The sequence below is a fragment of the Triticum aestivum genome, chromosome 1B (assembly GCF_018294505.1).
Source record: "Triticum aestivum cultivar Chinese Spring chromosome 1B, IWGSC CS RefSeq v2.1, whole genome shotgun sequence".
Classification (NCBI taxonomy): domain Eukaryota; kingdom Viridiplantae; phylum Streptophyta; class Magnoliopsida; order Poales; family Poaceae; genus Triticum; species Triticum aestivum.
The window spans coordinates 181,079,063-181,094,917 of NC_057795.1; the positions used below are offsets into that span (position 1 = coordinate 181,079,063).

A 15,855-nucleotide genomic window follows, 5' to 3' on the forward strand; every position below is an offset into this window, starting at 1 on the left:
TTGCCATCTGTCAGCGGACGGCAAAGGGGTGCCATCGGATGCAAGTATACTGCAACGGTCCAAGCCCACTCTTTGTCGTCTGCTCACGGACGGCAAAGATTCTTTGCCATCTGCTGGCAGGCGGCAAAGAGGGGGCTATCTTTTTTTACGGGTAAAAAAAACCATTGCCCCACCTACTCTATCTCTATCCCCTCTCTCTCCGCCCCTCTCTCTCTCTGCCCACCCCTCTCTCTCTCTCCCGCTCGTCTCTCCCTCTCCTTCCCGCGAGAAGCTACGCCGGCCGATTTCGGCGAGCTCTGGCGGGATTCGACGACGCCCGCCCCACAGCCGAGAGCCTACCGACCCCGCCTCCCTCGACCCCGCGCCGCTGCGCCACCTCGCCTCTGCCTGCCGGTGTGCGCTGCCACCTCACCGGACCCCAGGAGCCCTGCCACGTCGCGCACCGCCACCTCCCCACAAGCTCGCCGCCCCGCCGCAGAAGCCTCGTCGCCGGTCGCCCTGACCTTGAGATCCGCCGCCGCCATGGGAGCCGAGCACCGAGCTCCTTTGCACCCCGCCCACCATGGGAGATCTGAGGCCGGCCAGGAGGCGGGGATGAGGCGCCGGTGGGCCCTGGGGATCTACGCGGTGGCACTGCTCTGGCTCGCCGCGGCCGCAGCCGGAGATCCCGATCCCGACGAGCTCGAGCGCGCGTGAGTCCCGCTCCTCCGCCCTATTTTTTTCTGTGCCTGCTTGCTTGCTCCGTCTGTGGCTCAGTGCTGTCGATTGCGTTGCATGTGCTTCACGGTTCCTGCAATGCTAATTCTGTTTGTTGTCTCGTTGTTCTTCAGTCCCCACCTTGTTTTAGGTCATGTGCTTCTCGTGTCTCCATTCGTTAGATACAAAGTTAGGTGAGATGTCCAGGAATAATATGTGGTTGGTATACCGTGTCTTGTATTTGGACGAGCTCATGCTAATATGTGGTTGGTACACTACCTGGGCAAGGTCATTTTGATACTGATACTTGTGGGCAGCAGAGGGTTCAAAGCCTGACCATCTACTCAGGTGCTTAATTACGCCCCACGCTTCTTCGTTCCTTGTTCAAATATGATTGGAGTATCTTTATCTCCCGTCTCATGGATCCTGATAATATCCCAGAAGTAAATATTGTTGCTTGCTTCATCTCTACTACTTTCTGTAACTGCTTAGTGTTAAGCTCTTGACTATGCATGTGCGGGTAGTTCTGAACATTTGCTACTAACTGACGCCAAGCACATCCAATTGTGGTTCACTGCAGATTGCCAATGCCAATTTACCAATGATTTCAGGTCTGCGAAAGTTGGATTTTGGATAGGCTTTCAAGAGCGTGACCGAAGCAGAGACACACACATGTTTGTACGCTTGAATTCTGATGCCACCACCTAATACTGCAGATCCGTAGAGGCCATGAATGGCCTAGTGTGTTTCAGGTAAAAAAACAATATTCTGACCACAACCTTGTACTTTCCTCTTGCATAGCATAAACCACCCTCATGATCAACCTGATTACTTATGCGGCAACCTTCTTACATAGGCAGCGCGACAGCAATTCTTCGTCCTCAAAGCATATATTTTCTCCAAGCGATCAACAAAGTGATTGGTCCATTTGGAAGGTACACAAGTTTCTGATGTTTCTGTATATTATGAGATAGAGGGAGTAGTTGTCAGATCTTCTTTTCGTTCAGTACTTGTTGAGGCTGTCATAATTTTCTTGGAAACTTGTAGGGCAGGGTCGAATGGGCGCGCGCGGCGGAGATCGGGTGCGGGGCGTCGCTGTCGCCGTCGATGACACGGTTCGGGATCGCCACGCTCTTCAACGCCACGTCGTCTGCCGTCTCGGAGGCCGCCGCCGCCAACGCCGCGTCGGGCATCGTCCACGCGATGCCGCGGACCGAGCCTGTTGTGTCTGCCGAGTGGCTACACGCCAACCCTAGGGACCCCAATGTGAAGGTATAGCACTTGCTGTTCTGTTGCGCCCTCCCTCTGAAATCTCAATGTCAGTTGCACAATTGGTATAGTCTAGATTTAAGATAGGGTACTCATATGGCTGGGGTTCTGCTGCCGTGGCAATTTGGTCAGCGCTGCTACAAGTGATAAATTTGTTTGCTTAACTAGTGATGCTAGCTAGTACGTGAATTGGTATTTTAGCTGAAAGAGGATTTTGGTGGGCTTTGTTTTAGCACCAGCAGTAATCTCAAGTTTCTTAAAAACAAATGAAGTGCATGTATTACAGTATGCGATGAAGGTCAACGCTCCTCGGATAAACCTATTTCCGAAAAGAAAATCTTGCTACTGAAATAATGCTACATTTTGGAGGCCTTTTCTTTCTGGACATTATTGGCATAGTCTCGGGCTCTCATCACTATGAATAATAGAACACATACTACTAGGAGGAATCACATTTAACTATGCTATTCATAGGGTAGTTTTCTTGCTGTTAAACATGTCCACTGGCATACACTATATCTTATTGTGCTCTTACTTTTTTGTCTAGGTACTTGATGCCTCTTGGTCAGAAGATGATGGCGAGTTCCTCATTCCAATTGAGTTTATATTGTGTAGGTTTCTTCATCATGATCTGGATTGCCGCGGTCATGTTCAGGTCCAATGATATCTTGCGCAAGCAAACCGCTCTCAAGGTTGGTTCTTCATAATAACTTGTCTATCAACGTGCTTCTTCTGCTTCTAGAGGTTAATTAATTGTTCTGCCAAGCAGACTGCTCTCAAGGGCTTTTTCTTATCTTGTGTATCAACGTTCTTGTTTTGCTTCTAGCATTGGGTCTGTCCCTTCTATTGAGGAAGCCGGCTGGCAGACTGCTGCCATCACTAAATCCCTAACGCTGGGGCCCGTGTTAACTCCATTTGATTGTCAAATTGCTTAGATAACTCAATTTGATTGTCCTCATAGTGTTCTCACATGCTTAGAAGAGTTGGAAACACTATAAATGTTTTGGTACAGATATGTGCTCTAGAATAGTGATTCTGGCATGCTATATTTTTCATTGCGGTGAATGGTATTCTCTTTTCCCACACAGCATGATTTCCCCTTTTGGGGCCTCTCTGCTTCAAATTATTCCATATGATTGTAATATGTGGCCTTGAAAAACTCCTATGGTTTTCTATGATGCACTCAAACATCATGTCGATCATATCGTATCAAGAGAGGGCATGACATTGCAACCCAGTGATTTTCCTATTATGAGTTTTTAGGTCCTGCGAACCAATTAGGCCCTTGGTCATTTCTTGAACTCAATCAGTAACTCATTTGTGGAAAAAACTTGATGATGTGTGTACCTATGTGTTCTGTTCTGTTTTGAAGTGGATAACATTGCCCCATGTTTCACTTGGAAATAACTTATGTTTATTGAATAATAGGAATTTATGCACCATTTCTATCTGTTCATAACTCTTAAACTAGCACTGCTCTCCTTAAAATTTCTAATTAGGCTGACTGCTGTTTTGTGCTCCACAGATACAACGGTCCGGCAAGCTGCTATGGTGGTCAAGTGTCTGCTGCCTAGGAAAATAGATATTTAGTTTTAGGTCATTTCTTGTAATGTCAGATATGGAGTGCTTGTCTTTAGTTTTTTGTTTTTACTTTGTGAAACTTGCTACCTATGGATGACACTGTGTAATATTGATGAAACTATGTATATGTATGGATGAAACTTGCTACTATTGGTAACATGTGTTGGATATCCTATATTGGTCACACACACACACACACAAACACACACACACACACACACGTGTGTGTGTGTGTGTGTGTGTGTGTGATTTTCTGTGAAAATGAATGGATATAAGAAGAAACAGAATTAATGCCTATTTGGTCTCTTTGCCATCTGCCAGCAGATGGCAAAGAGCCTGCAGTCTTTGCCGTCCGCCAGCAGATGGCAAAGAGCCATGCCCTTTGTCGTCTGCTAGCAGATGGCAAAGAGCCATGCCCCTTGCCGTCTGCTAGCGGACGGCAAAGACCTTTGCATCTTTGTCGTCCGCAAGCAGACGACAAAGTGCCCTTTGTCGTAGCTTGTTCAACCGGACATTTTGCCGTCTGCTGGCTGACAGCAAAGGCCTTTGCCATCCGCAAGGCATGCCTTTGCCGTTAGCCATGGTGGACAGCAAAGTTTCTGGTTCCTGTAGTGATTCTTGCTGCAGAGAAGAACAAGGCCCCGATGCCTGAAGTTGAAGAAGAAGATGATGAAGTCCAAGTGCTCAGAAAACTCAACCCAAAGATACCAGACCATGATGATAATCATCCAGTAGCAGAAAACATGAAGGAAAGAAAAGATGCAGGTCTCGGACTATGAAGACAAGCTAATCCATATGCTCTGAGGAGAAGGACTGCTGTGGACTATAGATTTCACACCAAAGAACAACAAGATTTCGATGAGACAATGCTACTAGACAAGAAGCCCATTGTCTGTGATATGAAGTGGGTTGATTGGGAATATATTGACAAAAATGAAGATCACTTTCTAGGAGTGCATGAAAGCTTCAAGCTCAATGGAGTTGACAAGTTTGTGGGTCAGAAGTTGACCAAGTGGAATGATGAGCTCATTATGCAGTTTTATTCAACAGCTCATTTCTATCCTGATGGAAAGATTGTGTGGATGTCTGAAGGTACAAGGTACCAATCTTCTATTGATGAGTGGGCCAAGCTCATAAATGCCCCCAAAGAAGCTTAGAAAGACATTGATGTCTATGCTAAAAAGAAGAAGGATCACAAGTCCATGGCCAACATGTACAAGGAGATACCTGACAAAGCCTTGGAGACACACAAGTTGGGCTCAGTGTATTACTTGATGTCTGGATTGGCCACAATGAACATCATTTTGAGGCACACCTTGTTGCCCAAATCAGGAGATCACAGGATGATCAAAGGCCATTCCATCAATTTGCTTCAGCTCTTTGACTTGCCCCAGAAATTCAAGGTCATGAGCTTGATTGTTGAGACCATCAAGAGAACAACTGTTGACCAGAAGAGGTCATGTGGATATGCTCCACACTGATGACCCACAAGTATAGGGGATCTATCGTAGTCCTTTTGATAAGTAAGAGTGTCGAACCCAACAAGGAGCAGAAGGAAATGACAAGCGGTTTTCAGTAAGGTATTCTCTGCAAGCACTGAAATTATCGGTAACAGATAGTTTTGTGATAAGATAATTCGTAACGGGTAACAAGTAACAAAGTAACTAAGGTGAAGCAAGGTGGCCCAATCCTTTTTTAGCAAAGTACAAGCCTGGACAAACTCTTATATAAAGCAAACCGCTCCGAGGACACATGAGAATTATCGTCAAGCTAGTTTTCATCATGCTCATATGATTCGCGTATGTTACTTTGATAATTTGATATGTGGGTGGACTGGTGCTTGGGTACTGCCCTTCCTTGGACAAGCATCCCACATATGATTAACCCCTCTCACAAGCATCCGCAACTACGAAAGAAGAATTCAGGTAAACCTAACCATAGCATGAAACATATGGATCCAAATCAGCCCCTTATGAAGCAACGCGTAAACTAGGTTTAAGCTTCTGTCACTCTAGCAACCCATCATCTACTTATTACTTTCCAATGCCTTCCCCTAGGCCCAAACAATGGTGAAGTGTCATGTAGTCGACGTTCACATAACACCACTAGAAGAAAGACAACATACATCTCATCAAAATCAAACGAATACCAAATTCACATGACTACTTATAGCAAGACTTCTCCCATGTCCTGAGGAACAAACGTAACTACTCACAAATCATATTCATGTTCATAATCAAAGGGGTATTAATATGCATAAAGGATCTAAACATATGATATTCCACCAAATAAACCAACTAGCATCAACTGCAAGGAGTAATCAACACTACTGGCAACCCACAGGTACCAATCTAAGGTTTTGAGACAAATATCAGATACAAGAGATGAACTAGGGTTTGAGGGGAGATGGTGCTGGTGAAGATGTTGATGGAGATTGACTCCCTCTCGATGAGAGGACCGGTGGTGATGATGATGGTGACGATTTCCCCCTCTCGGAGGGATGTTTCCCCGGCAGAACAGCTCCGCCGGAGCCCTAGATTGGTTCCATCAAGGTTTCGCCTCGAGACGGCGTCCCTTCGTACCGAAAGCTTCCTTATGATTGCTTCCAGGGAAAAATACACCATATAGGAGAAGATGGGCATAGGGGGGCTGTCAGGTGGCCCACGAGGCAGGGGGCACGCCCAGGGGGGTAGGGCGCGCCCTCCACCCTTGTGGACAGTGGGTGGCCCCCCTCTAGTGCTTTCTTCGCCCAATATTTTTAGTATATTTCAAAACTGACTTTTGTGGAGTTTCAGGACTTTTGGAGTTGTGCATAATAGGTCTCTAATATTTGCCCTTTTCCAGCCTAGAATTCTAGCTTCCGGCATTCTCCCTCTTCATGTAAACCTTGTAAAATAAGAGAGAAAAGTCATAAGTATTGTGACATAATGTGTAGTAACAACCCATAATGCAATAAATATCGATATAAAAGCATGATGCAAAATGGACGTATCACACACATACAGATGTTGATTAACTCCAAGATGCCCAAAGGAGTATACTAGTTGGAAAAGGAGCATCTTCCCTTGAGGCATGATTTTGAGGACAACACTGTTGTCATGAATCCTGAAGATCCCACATCTGTGGAAGCTCAAGAGAAGAGGCAGGAAGCTAAAGCTGAGAAGGCAGCAAAGATGCCAAGTGCTGAAGAAGCTTAACAAGTGTTCCTCAAGTCAAAGCAAGACCAACTTGAATATCTTATTCAAGCTACCTTGAGGATTGAGAAAGGATTGGCCACCCTGACTCAGAACCAGGAGAGCTTGGAGAGAATCATTGAAACAAAATTCTATGATCTTGACTTGAAGGTGACAGAGATACAAACAGCAGTTGAGCAGATCCAGGAAGAATCAGAATAGAGGAAGGGGAAAGCAACCATTGAAGTGTTTTAGAGAGTGCCTAGGGCAGAGAGATCTGCAGCAGTGCCAGTGCCAGACACTAAAGCAACAACATCAGCACCTGCAGCCACAGCTCCAGTTGCCCCTCCAGTGGCAACTCCACCAGCTCCATCAACTTCAATAGATGCTTTCATCCTTGGAGTCCTCTTAACACCACCTCATGAAGATCAAACCTAGAGTGTCGCATATCACTATGCATTTTGGTAACTTGTTGCCAAAGGGGGAGAAAGTGTATAGATCATAGGCTTCGAGGGGGAGAGAGCTTTGCTTCTTTTGCTACTTATTTGCTTGTTTGCTTGGTTGATACTTTATGTCTATGTGTGTGAGATACTTTGTTTGGTCATGTGTTTGATCATATCATGCTTAATGCTTGTGCTTGGATGATGATATTCTCTAACTTTAATGTATGATCATTCACTTTGCCTTGGTGATGAGTGCTTGTTCCTATTTCTATCATTTTGAGCGCTCCACCAAGATGTATGTGACATGGAAGAGTAACCCATGATCCTAATTGCTTGTGCATTTGCATTCAAAAGCAAATCTTAAATAATGCATAAATTTAGGGGGGGGGGGGCTCTTGCTTATCACATACTTCTCAAAGCGACGATGTTTTTCATTCTTATTATCATTTGTCGAAGCTTTGATCTATATGTTGTCATTAATTACCAAAAAGGGGGAGATTGAAAGTGCAACTAATCCCTGGGTGGTTTTGGTAATCCTTAACAACATATAGCTCATTGAACTAATGCTCTTTCGAGATGACCATTTCAGAAAGTTCAATGATTGGTATGGCATGGACTAGAGATGTGGACCATCAAAATGCTAATGACACATATTGGCAACAAGCTCAAGACTCTACATTTTTATTTAAGTGATCCAAGATCACATTGAGTCCATAGGAAAGCAATACTATTAAAAGGGGATGAGGTGTTGCTTAATGGCTTGCTTGCTCAAAATGCTTAGTGATATGCTCCAAAACCCTCAGCCACTTTCTCATTTCCACATATGTCCTAAACCTAAAATTCAAACTCGGCCCCACCGATTTGATATATTCGGCGCCACCGAGTTCATTTGACATAGCCACTGCCACAAACCCTAGTCACTTCGGTCTCACCGATAGGGATCTCAGTATCAACGAGATGGGATTGCAAACTCCCTGTTTCCTTTTCGTAACATTTCGGTCCCACCGAAATGAGCGAATTGGTCCCACCGAGTTCGCAATGCAAATTCCCTATTTCATTTTCGTAACGTTTTGGTCTCAGCGAAATGAGCGAACCGGTCCCACCGAGTTTGCCTGACCAACTCTCTATGTGCCTATTACTGAAATTGGTCCCACCGAGATTACGTTATGCCCTAACCCTAGCGCATCGGTCCCACCAAGTTGATCGTATCAGTCCCACCAAAAAGCATAACGTTCATATTTTGACCTGAATCGGTATGACCGATTTTTACCATTCGGTATCACCGAGTTTGGGAATATCTGTGTAATGTTTAGATTTGTGTGGAGTCTATATATACCCCTCCAACCATTCTTCATTCGTGGAGAGAGCCATCAGAACGTGCCTACACTTCCACCATTCATTTTCTGATAGAGAACCACCTACTCATGTGTTGAGACCAAGACATTCCATTCCAACCACAAGAATCTTGATCTCTAGCCTTCCCCAAGTTGCTTTCCACTCAAATCATCTTTTCACCATAGCCAAATCTGTGAGAGAGAGTTGAGTGTTGGGGAGACTATCATTTGAAGCACAAGAGCAAGGAGCTCATCATCAACACACCATATATTACCTTTTGGAGAGTGGTGTCTCCCAGATTGGTTAGGTGTCACTTGGGAGCCTCCATCAAGATTGTGGAGTTGAACCAAGGAGTTTGTAAGGGCAAGGAGATCGCCTACTTCATGAAGATCTACCCAAGTGAGGCAAGTCCTTCGTGGGAGATGGTCATGGTGGGATAGACAAGGTTGCTTCTTCATGGACCCTTCGTGGCTGGAGCCCTCCATGGACTCGCACAACCGTTATCCTTCGTGAGTTTAAGTCTCCATCAACGTGGATGTACGATAGCACCACCTATTGGAACCACGCCAAAAATCTCTGTGTCAACATTGCGTTTGCTCCCTCCAAACTCCTCCCATTTACTTTCTTGCAAGTTGCATGCTTTACTTTCCGCTGGTCATATACTCTTTGCATGCTTGCTTGAATTGTATTGTGATTGCTTGACTTGTGCTAAGTTGCTAAAATCTGCCAAGAATTAAAATTGGGAAAAGGTTAGGTTTTTAATTGGTCAAGTAGTCACCCCCCCCCCCTCTAGACATACTTTCGATCCTACAGTGCCCCACCTCCCCAAGCAACGTGGGAAAGGGTGTGGGGGCGCACATCCCCTTAGTGGGCTGGTTTGCCCCCTCCCCTTGGCCCATGAGGCCCTGCAACACTTGCCAGCGCCCCCGAAACACCTTTCGGTCATGCTGGCCATAGCCCGGTACCCCCGGAACACTTCCGGACTCCAATACCCTTCGTCCAATATATTGATCTTCACCTCTGGACCATTTCGGAGTTCCTCGTCACGTCCGGAATCTCATCCGGGACACCGAACAACCTTCGGTAACCACATACTATTCCCATTACAACTCTAGCATCACTGAACCTTAAGTGTGTAGACCCTACGGGTTCAGGAACCATGCAGACATGACCTTCGGTAACCACATACCGAAGGTCATGTCCGGAATCTCATCCGGGACACCGAACAACCTTCGGTAACCACATACTATTCCCATTACAACTCTAGCATCACTGAACCTTAAGTGTGTAGACCCTACGGGTTCAGGAACCATGCAGACATGACCAAGATACCTCTCTGGCCAATAACCAATAGCGGGCTATGGATACCCATATTGTCTCCCACATGTTCCACGATGATCTTATCAGATGAACCACGATGTCGGGGATTCAATCAATCCTGTATACAATTCCCTTTGTCCATCGGTATGTTACTTGCCCGAGATTCGATCATGGGTATCCCCATACCTTGTTCAAGCTCGTTACCGGCAAGTCTCTTTACAGGTTCTGTAACACATGATCCCGTGACTAACTCCTTAGTCACATTGAGCTCATTATGATGATGCATTACCGAGTGGTCCCAGAGATACCTCTCCGTCATACGGAGTGACAAATCACAGTCTCGATTCGTGCCAACCCAACAGACACTTTCGGAGATACCTGTAGTGCACCTTTATAGTCACCCAGTTACGTTGTGACATTTGATACACCCAAAGCATTCCTACGGTATCCGGGAGTTGCATAATCTCATGGTCTAAGGAAATGATACTTGACATTAGAAAACCTCTAGCAAACGAACTACATGATCTTGTGCTATGCTTAGGATTGGGTCTTATCCATCACGTCATTCTCCTAGTGATGTGATCCCGTTATCAACGACATCCAATGTCCATGGTCAGGAAACCACAACCATCTATTGATCAACGAGCTAGTCAACTAGAGGCTCACTAGGGACATATTGTGGTCTATGTATTCACACATGAATTATGGTTTCCGATTAATACAATTATAGCATGAACGGCGATTATCATAAACAAGGAAATATAATAATAAACATTTTATTATTGCCTCTAGGGCATATTTCCAATAGTCTACCACTTGAACTAGAGTCAATAATCTAGTTACATTGTGATGAATCAAACACCCATAGTGTTCTGGTGATGATCATGTTTTGCTCGTGGAAGAGGTTTAGTCAACGGGTCTGCAATATTCAGATCCGTATGTACTTCGCAAATCTCTAGGTCATATTGTAGATGTTGCTTCCACGCTCCACTTGGAGCTATCCCAAATGGTTGCTCCACTATACGTATCCAGTTTGCTACTCAGAGTCATCCGGATAGGTGTTAAAGCTTGCATCGACGTAACCCTTTACGCCAAACTCTTTATCACCTCCATAACCGAGAAACATTTCCTTATTCCTCTAAGGACAATTTTGACCGCTATCTAATAATCCACTCCTGGATCACTCTTGTACCCCCTTTCTAGACACGTGGCAAGGCACATATCAGGTGCGGTACACAGCATGTCATATCGTATAGAACCTATGGCTAAGGCATAGGGGACGACCTTCGTCCTTTCTCTTTCTTCTGTCATGGTTGAGCTTTAAGTATTTACTTCACACCTTACAACTAAAGCAAGAACTCCTTCTTTGACTGATCCATTTTGAACTCCTTCAAAATTATGTCAAGGTATGTGCTCTGTGAAAGTCTTATCAGGCGTCTTGATCTATCTCTGTAGATCTTGATCCCAATATGTAAGCAGTTTTACCCAGGTCTTCCTTTGAAAAACTCCATTCAAACAACCCTTTATGCTTTCTAGAAATTATACATCATCTCTGATCAACAATATGTCATCCACATATACTTATCAGAAATGTTGCAGTGCTCCCACTCACTTTCTTGTAAATACAAGTTTCTTGCAAACTTTGATCACCACATCAAAGCATATGTTCCAACTCCGAGATGCTTGCTCCAGTCCATAGAAGGATCGCTGGAGCTTCCATATCTTTTAGCATCCTTAGGATCGACAAAACCTTCTGGTTGTATCACATACATCCTTTCCTCATAGAAACCGTCAAGGAAACTTTGTTTTGACATCTATCTGCCATATCTCAATAATGAACTTAAGCCGACATTCTCGCTTCCGCTTTGTCGACCCCTGCTTTCGCGATTGCTTCCCTCTAAGGCGGAACGCTCCCCTACCGATGCATTTTGACATCCCACAGCTTCGGCACAGCAACTGCTAACATAATTCTAACAGACTTCAGCTTCTCTATGATTGAGAGAGTCTCATCACAGTCAACTCCTTGAACTTGTCAAAAACTTCTTTGAGACAAGTCGAGCTTCATAAATGGTGACATTACCATCAGCGTCTGTCTTCTTCTTAAAGATCCATTTATTCTCAATGGCTTGCCGATCATTGGGCAATTCCACCAAAGTCCATACTTTGTTCTCATACATGGATCCTATCTCGGATTTCATGGCTCCTAGCCATTTGTTGGAATCCGGGCCCACCATAACTTCTCCATAGCTCGTAGGGTCACCGTTGTCCAACAACATGACTCTTAAGACAGGGTCACCACTCAGAAGTTGTACGCACCCTTCTCTACCTACGAGGTTCGATAGTAACTTGATTTGAAGCTTCATGATCATCATCATTAGATTTTTTTTCTTCAACTGACATAGGTGCCACAAAAACATCTTTCTGTGATGCGCTACTCTTTGGTTGAAGTAAAGGTTCAACAACCTCATCAAGTTCTATCTTCCTCCCACTCAATTCTTCTGAGAGAAACTCTTTCTCGAGAAAGGACATGTTCTTAGCGACAAACACTTTGCCCTCAGATCTGAGATAGAAGGTATACCCAATCATCTTCTTTGGGTATTCTATGAAGACACAATTGTCCACTTTGGGTTCGAGATTTTCTGGCTGAAGCCTATCGACATAAGCATCGCAGCCCCAAACCTTAAGAAACGACAACTTAGGTTTCTTGCCAAACCATAGTTCATACAGTGTCATCTCCATGGACTTAGATGGTGCCCTATTTAAAGTGAATGTAGTTGTCTCTAATGCATAACCCCAAAACAATAGCGGTAGATCGGTAAGAGACATCATAGATCGCACCATATCCAATAGAGTGCGATTACGACGTTCGGACACACCATTACGCTATGGTGTTCCAGGTGGCGTCAACTGTGAAACAATTCCACCTTGTATTAAGTGATTGCTAAACTCATAAATCAGATACTCTCCCTTTGATCATATCGTAGGAACTTGGTCTTCTTGTTACGATGATTCTCAACTTCACTCTAAAATTGCTTGAACTTTTCAAACATTTCAGACTTATGCTTCATTAAGTAAACATGCCCATATCTACTCAATTCCTCGGTAAAGGTGAGAAAAATAACGATATCCACCGCACGCGTCAACACTCATCGGACCGCACACATGAGCATGTATGATTTCAAACAAGTCACTTGCCCGTTCTATTGTTCCAAAAAACGGGGTTTTAGTCATCTTGCTAACGAGGCATGGTTCGCATGTGTCAAGTGATTCAAAATCAAGTGACTTCAAAAGTCCATCGGCATGGAGGTTCTTCATGCGCTTTACACCCATATGACCTAAGCGATAGTGCCACAAGAAAGTGGTACTATCATTATCAACTCTACATCTTTTGGCATCAATGTTACGGAATGTGTATCACTACGACCGAGATTCAATAAACCATTCACATTGGGTGCATGACCATAGAAGGTGTTATTCATGTAAACAGAATAACAATTATTCTCTGACTTAAAAGAATAACCGTATTGCAATAAACATGATCTAATCATGTTCATGCTCAACGCAGACACCAATGCAAACAACATTTATCTAGGTTCAACACTAATCCCGAAAGTAGAGGGAGCGTGCGATGGTGATCACATCAACCTTGGAAACACTTCCAACACACATCGTCACCTTGCCCTTAGCTAGTCTCCATTTATTCCGTAGCTTTTGTTTTGAGTAACCAATATTAGCAACTGAACCGGTATCTAATACCCAGGTGCTACTAGGAGTACTAGTAAGGTACACATCAATAACAAATATATCAAATATACTTTTGTTGAAGTTGTCAGCCTTCTTATCTACCAAGTATTTGAGCTAGTCCCACTACCACTGACCATTCCCCTAATAGAAGCACTTCGTCTCGGGTTTGGGTTCTTGGGATTCTTCACTGGAGCGGCAACTGGCTTGCCATTCATGAAGTTTCCCTTCTTGCCCTTGCCCTTCTTGAAACTAGTGATCTTGTTAACCATCAACCCTTGATGCTCCTTCTTGATTTCTACCTTCACGGCCTTAAGCACGACGAACAGCTCCGGGATCATCTTCCCTTGCATGTTATAGTTCATCACAAAGCTCTAGTAGCTTGGTGATAGTGACTGGAGAACTTTGTCAATCACTCTCTTATCTAGAAGATTAACTCCCACTTGATTCAAGCGACTGAAGTACCCAAACATTCTGAGCACATGCTCACTGGTTGAGTTATTTTCCTCCATCTTGTAGGCAAAGATCTTGTTAGAGGTCTCAAACCTCTCAACATGGGCATGAGCCTAAAATACCAATTTCAGCTCTTGGAACATCTCATATGTTCCATGGCGTTCAAAAACGCCTTTGGAGCCCCGATTCTAAGCCGTAAAGCATGGCGCACTAAACTATCAAGTAGTCATCAGAAGTGTCTGCCAGATGTTCACAGCATCCATAGACGATGCTAGAGGGGTTGGCACATGGAGCGGTGCATCGAGGATAGAATCCTTCTGTGTAGCAGTGATGACAATCCTCAGACTACGACCCTAGTCCGCACAATTTCTCACAATATCTTTCAACTTAGTCTCTCTCTAGGAACGTATTAAAACAAGGAGCTAAAGCGCGAGGTATTGATCTACAACATAATTTGCAAGGACAATTTAGACTATGTTCATGATAATGAGTTCAACTAATCAAATTATTTAATGAACTCCCACTCGGATAGACATCCCTCTAGTCATCTAAGTGATACATGGTCTGAATCGACTACGCCGTGTCTGATCATCACGTGAGACGGACTAGTCATCAACGGTGAACATCTCCATGTTGATCGCATCTACCATACAACTCATGATCGACCTTTCGGTGTCTCGTGTTCCGAGGCCATGTCTGTACACGCTAGGCTCATCAAGTCAACCTAAGTGTTTCACATGTGTAAATCTGGCTTACACCTGTTGTATGCGAACGTTAGAATCTAACACACCCGATCATCACGTGGTCCTTCAAAACAACGAACTTTCGCAACGGTGCACAGTTAGGGGAAACACATTTCTTGAAACTTTAGTGAGGGATCATCTTATTTGTGCTACCGTCATACTAAGCAAATAAGATGTAAACATGACAAACATCACATGCAAATCATAAAGTGACATGATATGGACAATATCATCTTGAGCCTTTGATCTCCATCTTTGCGGCGCGACATGATCACTATCGTCACCGGCATGACACCATGATCTCCATCATCATGATCTTCATCATCGTGTCTTCATGAAGTTGTCTCACCAACTATTACTTCTACTACTATGGCTAACGGTTAGCAATAAAATAAAGTAATTACATGGCGTTTATATTGACTCACAGGTCATACAATAAATTAAGACAACTCCTATGGCTCCTGCCGATTGTCATACGCATCGACATGCAGGTCGTAATTCCTATTACAAGAACATGATCAATCTCATACATCACATATATAATTCATCACATCCTTTTGGCCATATCACATCACATAGCATACCCTGCAAAAACAAGTTAGACGTCCTCTAATTGTTGTTGCATGTTTACGTGACTGCTATGGGTTTCTAGCAAGAACGTTTCTTACCTATGCAAAAGCCACCACGGTGATATGCCAATTGCTATTTACCCTTTATAATGACCCTCTTCATCGAATCCGATCCAACTAAAGTGGGAGAGACAGACACCCGCTAGCCACCTTATGCAACAAGTGCATGTCAGTCGGTGGAACCTGTCTCACGTAAGCATACGTGTAAGGTCGGTCCGGGCCGCTTCATCCCACAATGTCGCCGAATCAAGATAGGACTAGTAACAGTAAGAAAATTAACCAAATCATCGCCCACAACTACTTGTGTTCTACTCATGCATAGAAACTACGCATAGACCAAGCTCATGATACCACTGTTGGGTAACCTAGTAATAATTCAAAAAAATTCCTATGCGTCACCAAGATCAATCTAGGAGATGCTAGCAACGAGAGAGAGGGAGTGCATCTTCATACCCTTGAATATCGCTAAGCG

General features: G+C 44.3%; 1 protein-coding gene across 2 annotated transcripts; it reads left to right on the forward strand.

Moving 5' to 3' along the window:
* Nucleotides 1-214: 214 nt before the first annotated feature.
* LOC123089192 (uncharacterized) lies at nt 215-3,641 on the forward strand. Of its 2 annotated transcripts, none has more exons than XM_044510943.1 (6): nt 215-692; nt 1,308-1,448; nt 1,553-1,631; nt 1,744-1,968; nt 2,513-2,657; nt 3,491-3,641. In XM_044510943.1, exons 2-5 carry the CDS (start codon nt 1,426-1,428, stop codon nt 2,627-2,629), a joined length of 444 nt encoding a protein of 147 aa, XP_044366878.1. In that variant the 5' UTR covers nt 215-692; nt 1,308-1,425; the 3' UTR covers nt 2,630-2,657; nt 3,491-3,641. The 2 variants fall into 2 exon arrangements, with proteins under 2 accessions (XP_044366878.1, XP_044366879.1); XM_044510944.1 differs by lacking the exon at nt 215-692 and adding an exon at nt 707-1,044.
* Nucleotides 3,642-15,855: the final 12,214 nt, after the last annotated feature.